Source organism: Equus quagga, chromosome 10 (genome assembly GCF_021613505.1).
Source record: "Equus quagga isolate Etosha38 chromosome 10, UCLA_HA_Equagga_1.0, whole genome shotgun sequence".
NCBI lineage: Eukaryota > Metazoa > Chordata > Mammalia > Perissodactyla > Equidae > Equus > Equus quagga.
The window spans coordinates 99036961-99050757 of record NC_060276.1 but is presented as its reverse complement, the minus strand read 5'-3'; the positions used below and the strand labels follow the sequence as shown (position 1 = coordinate 99050757).

Genomic DNA, 13797 nt, shown 5'->3' with positions numbered 1-13797 from the left:
GTACCAAATAACAAAACATGTAAACTACAACAATATTGTAAAAATTTCAAAGTGTAAAACTTAAGCAGCTTTATTATTATTATTATTATTTTTTGCTGAGGAAGGTTTGCCTTGAGCTAACATCTGTTGCCAAGCTTCCTCTTTTTGCTTGAGGAAGATTCGCCCTGGGCTAACATCTGTGCCAATCTTCCTGTATTTTGTATGTGGGTTGCTGCCACAGCATAGCACCGATGAGTAGTGTAGGTCTATGCCTGGGAACCGAACCCGGGCTGTGGAAGTGGAGCACGCCAAACTTAACCACCAGGCCATGAGGCCAGCCCCTCAAGCAGCTTTATTTTAGAATACCAATTGCCAAGTGTTGCCATGACAAAATTGAAATAAAAAGTGAAATTTATTTAAAAAATCACATCAATAATCATAAAACCTATATATTAAGATTATATACCTAATGTTTATTTATTCAAAGGTATATCATCTATTTCTACAGAGTTTTTTATTGAAAAATTATATCTTGGAAATGTGAGGAAATATATGAAGGCAAATCTGAGACACAAGAAAGAAATGTGGCTTAAATTTTTAAAAAACATTTATTCAAATTATATCAATGCTAATTTTTTAATGATCATGTGTTTCTGTGCTAATATGCCACATGCAAACGTAGAAAATCACCTTTTAAGGTGAAATGCACAATTCATCAAGTCCTCCTCCAGTCTCATTTTGGTAACCCATTTGCTGAATGATGGCCTCTGTCACTAGTCACTCTCACGTATGTGACATAAATATTTGAGAATAATAAAAAATAAATGGTCAGCTGCCAATAACATCTGACAACTATTCAATAGGTATTTAAAGGTTAAAAACTCCCAAAGACCTGAACGTCAATCTCAAGCCATTTATATTGACAGTAAATCTTTTCCTAGCCCAGATCCAATATAATCACCACTTTCATCTTGAAAAGGGAGTCTTCAGTCTACATTTTCTTAAAAGTTATGTTGTTCTAAAAAAATCCATGGATCCTTTGGCTTCTCAATACTTCTAAAGAACATTGACTAATATCCCCTCATATGTCAAAGAGAAAAATATTTATCATTTTTCATTCCTGATACACAGTTCCATATTTTCCCCCCTCATCAACATTCCTTAAAAATATTTTAAATTCATATTTTTATTTCTTAACTCTACAGAGTCCAAACTTCTTTTCCCCTACTCAAATGTATTTTTAAATTAAAATATAGTAGTTAATTCAGTCAATTGAAGGAGAAGGTTCTTCTAGACCAGTTGTTTGACTTCAAGTAACAAAACAACTAGTTGATTGGATCTTGGGTTTTTTTTTGTTTTTCATTTTTCCACCCAGCTTTATTAAGATATAATTGACATATAAAATTGTGTAAGTTTAGGATGTACAACATGATGATTTGATACATGTATATATTGAGAAATAATTATCACAATAAGGTTATTTTACCCATCCATCACCTCACATGACTACTATTATTTTTGTAGTAAGAACATTTAAGATCTACTCTCTCAGCAACTTTCAAGTATGTAATACATTATTGTTAACTATAATCAACATGCTGTACATTAGATCCCCAGAACTTATTCATCTTATAGCTGGAAGTTTATATGCTCTGACCAACATCTCTCCCTTTCCCCCACCCCCTAGTCCCTGGCAACCACCATTCTACTCTATTTCTATGAGTTCAGCTTTTTTGATTCTACATATAAGTGAGATCATATAATATTTATCTATCTCTGTCTGACCTCAAGGTCCATCCAAGTTGTCACAAAATACAGGATTTCCTTCATTTTTGTGGCTGAATAATATTCCATTTTGTGTGTATGTGTGTGTGTGTGTGTGTGTGTGTGTGTGTGTATGTGTGTACACCACATTTTCTTTATCCAGTCATCTGTCTATGGACACTTAGATTGTTTCCATGTCTTGGCTATTTTGAATAATGCTGCAATGAGCATTGGGGTACAGATATCTCTTAGAGATAGTAATTTTATTTCCTTCAGACATCTACCCAGATGTGGGATTGCTGGATCATATGCTAGTTCTATTTTTAATTCTTGAAGAACCTCCATTCTATTTTCCATAGTGACTTCACTAATTTACATTCCCACCAACAGTGAACAAGGGTTTTTTCTTTTCTCCACATCCTCACCAATGCTTATCTTTTGTTTTTTTAATAATAGCCATTCTAAGGTATGAGATGATAGCTCATTGCAGTTTTGATTTACATTTCCCTGTTGATTAGTGATGTTGAACATCTTTTCACGTACCTATCCATCATTGGTATGTCTTCTCTGGAAAAATGTCTATTTAGGTCCTGAATTATTTTAATTGAATAATCTTTTTGCTATTGAGTTGTATGAGTTCCTTATATATTTTGGATATTAACCTTCCCCTTATCTGATATATGATTTGCAAATATTTTCTCCCATTCCATAGGTCGCCTCTTCATTTTGTTGACTGTTTCTCTTGCTGTGCAGGTGCTTTTTAGTTTACTGTAGTCCTACTTGTTTATTTTTTATTTTGTTCCTTGTGCTTTTTATGTTATGTCCGAAAAATTGTTGCCAAGACCAATGTCATGGAGCTTTTTCCCTAAGTTTTTTTCCCCTATTATCTCTCTTGTCTCTATTTCATTTATTTCAATTCTAATCTTTATTATTTCTTTTCTTCTACTAACTTTGGCCTTAGATTGTTCATCTTTTTCTAATTTCTTGAAGTATAAAGTTAGATTGTTTATTTAATATCATTCTTTTCTCTTAACATAGGCATTTATCACTATAAATTTTCCTCTTAGAACTGCTTTTGCTGCATCCCATAAGTTTTGGTATGTTGTATTTCCTTTTTCATTTGTCTCAAGATACTTTCTGGTTTCCCTTTTACTTTCTCCTTTGACTCATCAATCGTTCAAGAATGTGTTGTTTAGTTTCCATGTATTTGTGAATTTTTTCCATTTTCATCCAGTTATTGATTTCTAGTTTCATATAATTGTGGTCAGAAAAGATATTTGGTATGATTTCAGTCTTAATAAATTTGTTAAGGCTTGTTTTGTGGCCAAACATATGATCTATCCTGAAGAATGTTCATGTGCACTTGAGAAGAACATGTATTTTGCCAATTTTGTGTGGGTATTCTGTACGTCTTTTAGGTCCATTTGGTCTATAGAGTTATTCAGGTCCACTCTTTTCTTATTAATTTTCTATCTTGATAGTCTGTCCAATATTGAAGGCCACTACTATTATTATATTACTATCTACTTTTTCTTCAGTTTTTTTTTACCATTTACATTAAATATTTAGATTCTATGATATTGAGTGCATATAAATTTACAATTGTTAGATCCTCTTGATGAATTGAGCCCTTTATCACAATTTAGTGACCTTCTTTGTCTCTTGTGACCCGCACTGAAAATCGATTTAATCTAATATAAATATAACCACTCTTTTAGTTACCATTTGCATGGAATATCTTTTTCATTCTTTCACTTTCAGCCTATTTGTGTCCTTAAATTTAAAATGAGTCTCTTGTAGGAAGCATATAATTGGATCTTATTTTTTTTTATCCATTCAACCACTTTTTATATTTCGATTGGAGAATTTAGTCTATTTACATTTAAAGTAATTATTTTTGGATAAAGACTTACTATTGTCATTTTGTTAATTGTTTTCTGAGTGTTTTTTAGCTCCTTGTTCCCTTTCTTTCTCTCTTGCTGTCTTGCTTTGTGATTTTATCCACAATGCTTTAATTCCTTTCTTTTTATTTTTGTGTATCTACTAGAGGTTTTTTCTTTGTGGTTACCATGAAAATTACTAAAAACATCATATAGATATAGCAGTCTATTTTAAGTTGATGACAACTTACCTTCAACTGCATACAAAAACTCTAGACTTTTACTTTCTTCCCTGTATTTTATGCTATTTCTGTCCTACTTTACATCTTTTTATATTGTGTATCTATTAATAAATTATTGTAGATATAGTTATTTTTAATATTTTTTTGAACTTCTATACTAGAGATAAAAGTGATTTACACATCACCAGTACAGTATTAGGGTATTCTGAATTTAACTGTATGTTTACCTTTACCATTCAGTTTCATATTTTTATATGTTTTCATGTTGTTACTTAGTGTCTTTTCATTTCAACTTGAAGAATTTTCTTCAGCATTTCATTTAAGGCAGGTCTAGTGGTGATGAACTCCTTTAGCTTTAGGTTGTCTGGGAATTTTTTTATCGCTCCCTGATTTCTGAAGGACAGTTTTTCTGAATATAGTATTCTTGGTTGGCAATTTTTTCTTTCATCATTTTGAGCATATCATCCCATTCTCTCCTGGCTTGCAAGATGTCTGTGGAGAAATCCACTGATAGACTTTTGGGTCTTCCCTTGTGTGTGATGAGTCATTTTTATCTTGCTGTTTTCAAAATTTTCTCTTTGTCTTTGACTTTTAACCTTTTGATTATAACGTGTCTCAGAGTAATCTTCTTTGGTTTCATCTTTCTTGGGGTCCTTTCAGCTTCCCATACCTGGAAGCCCATCTCACTCCCAAGATTTGAGGAGTTTTCAGCTATCATTTCTTGAAATAAGCTCTCTGCCCCCTTCTCTCTTTCTTTTTCTGGAACTCCCATGATGTGAACGTTAGTGTGCTGGATGATGTCCCATAATTCACATAGGCTTATTTCATTTTTTTTTCTTTTTGTTCCTCTGTCAAATTTCAAATGATCTGTCTTTAAGTTCTCTAATTCTTTCTCTACATGATGAAATTTGTTGTTGAAGCTGTCTATTGATTTTTTTACTTCTATCATTATATTCTTCCACTCCAGGATTTATGTTTGATTCTTTGTTATTATTTCTATTTCTTTATTAACTTCACATTTTGTTCATGCATTGTTTTCCTGATTTTGTTAAATTGTCTATCTGTGTTCTTCTGCATTCCATTGAGTTTCTGTAAGATGATTATTTTGAATTCTTTGTCAGAAAAATTGTAGATCTCCATTTCTTTGGGGTTGGTTGCTAGAGCTTTTTAAGTTTCCTTTGGTGATGTCATCTTTGCCTTATTCTTCTTGATCGATGTACCCTTGCACTCATGTCTGTGCATTTGAAGGTGCAAACACCTCTTCTAGTCTTTACAGACTGATTTAGCAGATAAAGTTCTTCTCCTGTCTTTTCTCCAAGCCAATGGGATTACCTCCAGAATTGGTCATGTGGGTTGGAGCCAGTTTTTAGGCTGTTGCTGGGTCTGCGGTGAGGTCCATGTTTGCCAGGCTTGTTACCAGGGACTCAGGCAGGCAAGAATCCTTTCTAATCCCTGGATGGATGGGACTTCCTCTAGTACCTTATTCAGTAGGATAGTGCTTAGACAATGTCTGCTTCAGGGTCCACAGTTGGGTCCTCAATCAGCAGGCCTATTACCAGGTGTGTGGATGGGTGTGGCTCCCACCAGGTCCCTGGGAGGGCTCCTGCCTGGTCCCTGGATGAGTCTCTGAGCGGACAGGACTGGCTCTGGACCATGGCTGAAGATACATGCAAGGGATGTCTTATTTGACTATCTTGCTGACCTCACTCCTGTTTTTCATTTTTTGTGGGACGTGGCAGTTAGAATCTCTTGAAAGTCACGGAAAGAGTAAATCGATGACTATTATTGAGTTTATTACGATTATTACAACGAGTGTGTATACCAGCTATTTTCCATCTCTGCTGTGAACAGAATTATACTTGAGAGTTTAAATTACAGAAAATAAAATTTAGAGAGTAAAGTTCAGAATAAGAAATATACTCTTGTACTACCCTGTTATGACTAACTACTTTTAAGCTGTTTATAAACTTAAGTTGAATTTAAAATATCACAAACCTATCCTTTAAAAATCCGAGCATAATTTTGTTTTTTCTCTGGTTATGAAATTGTCAATTTTTCATTTTCTTCAGTCACATGAAGCTCTTACACATTAAGATTAGCTAATATATGTTCTTATAGATATTTAAAAACCAATATAAGAGATATTACCCAAAGTTCATATTCAGCTGATAATTGAGGAAAAAGGAAGAAACCTTAGAATCCATATGATTTCGAGTCAGAAAACATTGCTGAATTTAGTATGGTTATCTGGCATGGTGTTTTCAGTCTGATTACTTTCAAGTCAGGGGTTTACTTCTGGTGGTAAATAAATGCCTACCCCATTACTGCACTGACATAAACTCTGGGGGAAAGAGAGGAATTAAATATCAATCAGGTATCCCACTGATTTGAGGATGCTGCTGCAGATGTTCACAAGGGGATTTTTAGCCACATTTACTACCAGGATAATCTCATGTGACCAATTCCTTTTTATCTGAGAGATATTATCTTAAATGCTACAAATTCGTCCAGATGACATAAAGAGATAGGAAACTGACTGAGGCCATAGCACAGATTCCTGGGGTTCATTTAAGCTTAATATGGTTACCATATATATTAGTCTAGGCAAAAATCTATCCCCTTTTTTATGAAAGTGTGGATCTTCAGCTATTTTATTTAGAGTACATACCCTATAATTATAGTGACCACTTATCATGAGTTGAGGCTGCAGTGTTTACGTTTTGTGGTGCTCTGGTCAATTACCTGGTAGCCGACTGCAGTCTTTCATGCCTTTGAGACTTCTGGATGCCTGTACCCTGTTGTAGAGCAGAGTTCCTCAAAGTGTGGTCCCTGGACCAGCAGCAGCATCACCTGAGAGCTTGCTATAAATGCAAATTCTTAGGACATATTCTAGACCTACTGAATGAAAACCTTTGCCCAGCAGTCTATATTTTAATAAGCCCTCCAGATTTTTGTCATTCAAGCTCAAGTCTGAAAGTCACTTTCCAGAGGAATTTATGGGGACTCTAAGGTCTTCCTTTGAGTCACAGTGAGCAACTATAATTCAAGACTGTTCCAAAGGAGCCTCGCTAAACTTTGACCCCACAGCCCCTAGTAATTCCTTGAGGAGTCCAGGAAGCATGGAGTGTGTTTTACCAAACCCATCTCTCCTAGGAAGTGATCCAGGTCTTGATAAAATCTCTACATTGGCTGTAAGATGTAAATCATATGATGCCCAAATGAAAGGCTATTCATTCACTTCATCAACAGATATGTCTGAGCATCTACTAAGTCCTAGTCACATATCTGAGTCAAGGATCTTATAGTCAAAGAAAGAAGATAAGATATGAGCACAATAATATAATACATGGAAAAAGAGATCACCTCCAACTCAGAGACTCAAATTCGAAGGAAGCCAACTGCAGATTTAGCTGCTGGTCTTTTGATAATGGGTAGCCATGAATATTTTTCAAGCTACCATAAACATAATCAGTGGTGACGTTTGGAAAGATAAATTTTGTGACTCTGTGTGGAATGGGCCAAAAGGAGAAGGACGTAGAGAGGGAAGACCCACTAAAATATAATTATAACAGCTGAGAAATGAGTAAGACCTGACCTAGTATGGAAATAGAATCCAAAGGATTTTTAGTAATGAATGCCTATGAGATCATTGGTAATGAAAAGGGTAAGTGGTACATGCATCTGAAGTTTGGAGACTAAAGAAGTAGGATTATTATGTTACTAAAATTAAAGTGAAATAAGAGGTGAGAGCTTGAGATGGGAAGCTTGTTATACTGTGAGCATGTTGAATGTGAGCATGTGTCTCACATCCAAATTAAGGGGTCTAGGTTACAGGTAGGATTCGGGGACTGTTGGTAGTTCATGAGAAAGAAAGCAAGATTGGACATCTAAATTAGGGAGACATCCACACAGAAGTGATCATTGATGTTTTAGGAGGAAAGGAGATTTTTGAGGGAAGATGGGCTGAGAGAAAAGAAGCAGACCACAGAAAACATCTTGAGAAATGGCAGCATTTATGGGTTAGAAAAAAGATGTTCATGGAGGAGGCAGGGGACCCAGAAACAGACAGTGTCATGTAAGCAAAAGTGATATCCAGCTGGAACTTACCAGTGCTGGTGGACCAGTTGTTTACATCTCTTCTGAGTCATAAGTGCTCTGTTCATATCAGCATTCAGATTGATCTGGTTTTCAAATATTTTTAAGCCTAGAGAAGACAAAAGGCAAGGAATGAGAATCTAGTTGTTATACATCCAAGATGTGGGCAAACTTCAACACTTTATAGTACTTTTGTGGCAAACTGGAAGAGAGCAACCTCTCAGAAAGAAAATAGTATATGCATGAAATAATTCTACAATCTGCAGTCTGGTTTAGGGAGTTCTCCCTTTGGCCCATGACCCTATACTACTCTTAGCAACACGTTTATCCCTTAGAAATGAGCTGTTGACTTGACTTGTTTACATCTCCTACTAGACTGGAAACTACTGACCAGTAATGTGAAGGAAGCTTTATATCTCATAGATAATGGCACATGAATATATAATGAATGGACACTTTTATTTAAGTATTAACTGGTACTACATAATAGCTTTATTATGTGCTATTTTCTATTATTTCTGACTCAACTAAAGTGTTGACATCAACAAAATGGTACCACTATAGACAGCTGGCACATGTGCATAGATATTCTATAACAAATATAATTAGTATTTTTGGTGAAAATTTAATTTTATTTGTAATATGTACAGCTATATCCTGGTTGAAGAATAAAGAAAATACCAAATACCAAATATGACATGTTTGGGATAATTACTATTTTCTGAACCTTTTTTTTTCTTTTTACCTGAAAGTTGGTTTAAAGAAAATTTCATAGCTAAAAGTTTTCTTCCAGGGATTCTAGAGCCGAGTTGTGAGCTTCTTATATACCTGTGTTAATTTTCAGTGCCGTAAACAATTTTCTGAGTTTGCCCTAACAAGTTATGATCATAGAATAACTTCTAGATAGCTAGGGATTATCAGACTACTAAAATGAACACACACGGATGGATGTCTGGAAGTGAGCTTTAGTGTCCCTGAAGTCAAAAGGAGTGTCCCAAAGCCTCCCGAGCAACAGTAAAAGATGTCCCTCTATCTTTGATATTTTATACCCCAAAGGTTTTAAATTTTCTATGCCAAATGCAAAGTTCATTTTGTTCTGAAATTTAGGGATATTTCAATTCTACTTGATCTAATAATCAAGTAATCCACTGACAGTCATCAGGGAAGCACAAAGGAGGCTAAGGATATTAATATGGATAAACTCAGAATGTTGACAGTATTTAGAATTGAGGTGAATTATGAATCCTGATATCACATTCAGAAGAGGAAATTGACAAATGAGAGACTATGCAGAAGATACATGACTTCTTATTCTTAGAAACAACAAATGAGAAATTTGGGATGCTTATGTTAAAAAATTAAGATAAAGATAATGCACAATAGCACTCATCAAATATTTGAAGAGTTCTCATGTAAAAAGTGTGAAGAATGAGGGAAGAGATCAGATTTTAGAGCTAAGTTTCATTTATTCAGATTGTACTTTTTTATTCTCATTGTCAAACTGATTAACATGATGAAAAATAATTTGGCAATATTTTACATGTAAGATAAATGGAGATCAGTAAAACAATATGTTTTTTGTAATAATTTGGTATAATAATATTCTAGCTTTCAAAATCCAAGAACTGGCTCCCAATAAAAAATTAATTATTCCAAATTCGGTTTTATTTTCTCCCAATAGAAAATCAGCACAGTGCACACAATCTAAAAGTCATTCCTCCACAGTCAAACAGGTGCAGTTTTCTTTCTCTTTTTTTAACAGGGTAAAATGACCAAAAGCAGGATTAGGTGAATGTATGATTGTTTAGAGTAAGAGCATACCATCCGAATATGTGGCTTTTATAAGCAGTCAAGATTCTCTATGATCTGTGCATCAAAAATGTTGGAAGTTAACATTTCATTGCTCTTTTCATTGATTTTTTCTCCTACTGTCTTCACAACAACAACAACAATAAATGGAATGTGACCCCTTATACCTCCAAATTAGTTCCAGAATATTTGTCATTATTGAATTCTTACTGAAAATTAATGAAGGCTTCTTTCTTTGGTCTCCCAGAAGCAGGACATTTGGAGATGTTTATAAAAAGAAGTGAATGTTTTCATGTCCTATTGTTTTCTTTGTAGAGTAGTGACTTCACCTTTACTCTGTAATGTTTTTGACAGACAATAAAGATTATGACGCATACTTATCATACACCAAAGTGGATCCTGACCAGTGGAATCAGGAGACTGGGGAAGAAGAACGCTTTGCTCTTGAAATCCTACCTGATATGCTTGAAAAGCATTATGGATATAAGTTGTTTATACCAGATAGAGATTTAATCCCAACTGGAAGTAAGTTAACGTTTTCATTTGAGAGTGTGCATATTCTTGTGTCTCTCTGTGTAGTCATCATTTTTTAGGCAGAATTTTAACTTTGGGTTCTTTACTTCAAAAATTGTATCTGACAGTTTCTCAAGAAAGAAATGTCATTATGTGTTCATATGAAGCTTAATTTTTGATACCTCTGAGAAGCTACTTCTATTATTCTGTAAAGCATCTCATTTTATGAGCCTTGACGTTTAAAGAAACCAAATGAGAGATTTGTACCTGGGAAAAATATTTCTAACTTTGAGAGAAGCAAAGCCCATACTCTCCAAAGTGGCCCTTGGCTATTTTCATCTTCTCAAAGTGTTACCTATCAAACAACAATTCTCATTTAATGTGTAAAAGAGAACCTACCAGGGCTTTCTAGACAAAATATTTGATTTACTCATTCTGATAAACACTGTTCTCTTTTGTAGCATACATTGAAGATGTGGCAAGGTGTGTAGATCAAAGCAAGCGGCTGATTATTGTCATGACCCCAAATTACGTAGTCAGAAGGGGCTGGAGCATCTTTGAGCTGGAGACCAGACTTCGAAACATGCTTGTGACTGGAGAAATTAAAGTGATACTAATTGAGTGCAGTGAACTACGAGGAATTATGAACTACCAGGAGGTGGAAGCTCTCAAGCACACCATCAAGCTCCTGACAGTTATTAAATGGCATGGACCAAAATGCAACAAGTTGAACTCTAAGTTCTGGAAACGTTTACAATATGAAATGCCTTTTAAGAGGATAGAACCCATTACACATGAGCAGGCTTTAGATGTTAGTGAGCAGGGGCCTTTCGGGGAGCTGCAGACTGTCTCGGCCATTTCGATGGCTGCGGCCACCTCCACAGCTCTAGCCACTGCCCATCCAGATCTCCGTTCCACCTTTCACAACACGTACCATTCACAAATGCGCCAGAAACACTACTACCGAAGCTACGAGTACGACGTACCTCCTACCGGCACCCTGCCTCTTACCTCCATAGGAAATCAGCATACCTATTGTAACATCCCTATGACACTCATCAATGGGCAGCGGCCACAGACAAAATCGAGCAGGGAGCAGAATCCAGATGAGGCCCACACAAACAGTGCCATCCTGCCGCTGTTGCCAAGGGAGACCAGTATATCCAGTGTGATTTGGTGACAGAAAAGCACGGGACACCCTGTCCCTAGGAGCTTGAGTGGAGTCTGCAGTCCAGTGCCTGGAACTAAATCCTCGACTGCTGCTGTTAAAAACATGCATTACAATCTCTAGAACACGAGGAAAAACAGGGTCTTGTACATATGTTTTTTGCAATTTCTTTGTAGCATCAGTGTCTTCCTGTTTTACCATGTCTCTTAGCATTACATTTTTTGACTTTGTTTTATATGTCATTGGAATTTGTAAATTTACATTTTTTTAAAGAAGAGACTTATGTATAGATAGAAAACCCTTTTTTGCTTCATTAGTTTAGTTTCAGAATGGGTTTTATTTCCTTTTCTTGATTTTGTTTTGCTTTTAACATTTCCTTGGGGTGCTTGGACAAATCTATCCAATGGGACAAGGAGCACCGGATCCTCTCTTAGGTTCTACCTAGGATCAGCAGGGCCATGTGGGCCTTCAGAGAGCAGTGCAACGAATGCCAGCATTGCCATTTGGGAAAAAAAAAAAATAAGAAGAACACTTGTTCATAGGAGGGCCCCGCCAATCAGAGCCCTGAATCTCTTCCTTGTCCCGCCTCATTCCCCACCTCTACCCTTCTAATGGCGGCATGATGTGTAAACTCTGAGGAGGGGTGGGGGTGGGTCTAACTGTCTTAACATTTAATTCACTGCTCGTCAGAATACACTCCAGACCCAAAAGTGTGCTAGTCACTTCACAGTGACCACCACAGAGTGCTAAGAAGAGAAGATCAAGGGCATGAAAATGGGGAAGAGAGTGTTGTTTCCGTTTTTTAAATGAGTTGATGTACCCTTATATAAATATATATATATATATATATATATAAACACACAACAGAACAAAAGAAACAAAACAAAACAGAAAAAAAACAAAAAAAGAAAAAAACACAAAAAAATCAAGCCCTATATTTGATCACTTCCTGGAAAGGCATGAATGTGTTTGTGGCTGTTTTTGTTTAATATTCTACTTCCTCTTTTCCCTCTATAATTTTCCTGCAAATGAGATTATGTGCAAATGCCAGGCAAGTTAACTCAAAAGGGTGAACCAACAGAAGTCAAAATGAAATTTACTTTGAAGGCTTCCAAACCAAAGGGAAGGACAGGTTGTGTCATCAAATATGTTTTATCACCTTGTATTATACAAAATGTTATTTTCTAAAGAGTCAGAACAAATCTGTGAAACTTATTATGGGGTCCCTTTGTATTTAAATGTTAATTCACTGTATTTAATTTTCAGTGCTACATTCAGAATCAAATGTTTGGTTTCAGTTTGTGAACATAAGCAACACTTATTAATATCAAAGTGTTTATATAAGAACTCAGGAGGTCAAACATATGAATACCAACAGAAATCAGTATTTTAAAAATACACATTATTTACACACAATAGTTTTTAAATTAGATGAGAAAGTGTTTAAAATAATTAATTTTATTGTATAAAGAATTAGTTTGATTTTAACTGTACAATTCTATCTTTCAGAAACACAAAGCTGATGCTCCCAGGAAGTTCATCCCTTCCCATTTAGCTTTACGTTTGAAATCAATGACATAAGCAGCTAATACATATTCATGTTGAAGATGATACAAAATCAATCATAAAGAAACTTGCAGGGGGCAGAATTGTTAAAGGGAAATATTACCTAAGTAGCTTTTAGTTAACAAAAAACAATGTGATGAAAACACTGATAATAGAACTTATACATTACTTTAGTGATTCATTGTAGGAACTTCCATTTCGGTCATCGTCTGTGGGCTCGTGTAGTGACTATTGTATGTTTGGTTTATTCCTACCACCATATAACCAGAAAACAATTCTATAGTTTTGGTCACAATACTAAGATGTGAGTTGGCCACAAAAAAGTGTAAATTTCAGTAGAGTTCATTGAGGAGGGTAAGATTGAATTGCAAATGTATGAGAGATGAGTATAAGAATTTTGTAACAATGCAAAGGTCTCAGTATTTGTGTGGCAAGGTAAAGGAGCCTTGGGGTGTGCATTGATTTTTATTTGCTTAAAAAATGTTTATTTCCCTGACAACTCACCTGGGTAGTTCTCTACAATCTGTTCTTTATTCTCGTGCTCCCTTTGGACCTGTGTCACATTTTCACAAACCAGAACTGAAGCTGCAAGGACACATAAACTTTAAGGTCAGCTTTGCACATTGGGTTATTTTCAGAATCCAAGATGGCCGTTGTTTACTTTGTACTATGGACACCTGTCAGGGACTGGTGGCAGTGAACCTCATTGGACTGGATTCCAGACTCCCCCAGTGCTCAGAAAACTGTAAACATGGCAATGGCCTGATTTATTTCTTTGGTT

The 13797-nt window shown here is 35.5% G+C and overlaps 1 protein-coding gene across 1 annotated transcript in view; it reads left to right on the top strand.

Annotated features, from left to right (window-relative positions):
• IL1RAPL1 (interleukin 1 receptor accessory protein like 1) overlaps positions 1-11462 on the top strand; it is a 603506-nt gene extending 592044 nt beyond the window's left edge. Inside the window, exons 10-11 of the mRNA XM_046672892.1 lie at positions 10124-10294; positions 10744-11462. Coding sequence (XP_046528848.1) covers positions 10124-10294; positions 10744-11462 — 890 coding nt within the window. The remainder of the gene's footprint in view (positions 1-10123; positions 10295-10743) is intronic.
• The last annotated feature ends 2335 nt before the right edge of the window (positions 11463-13797 follow it).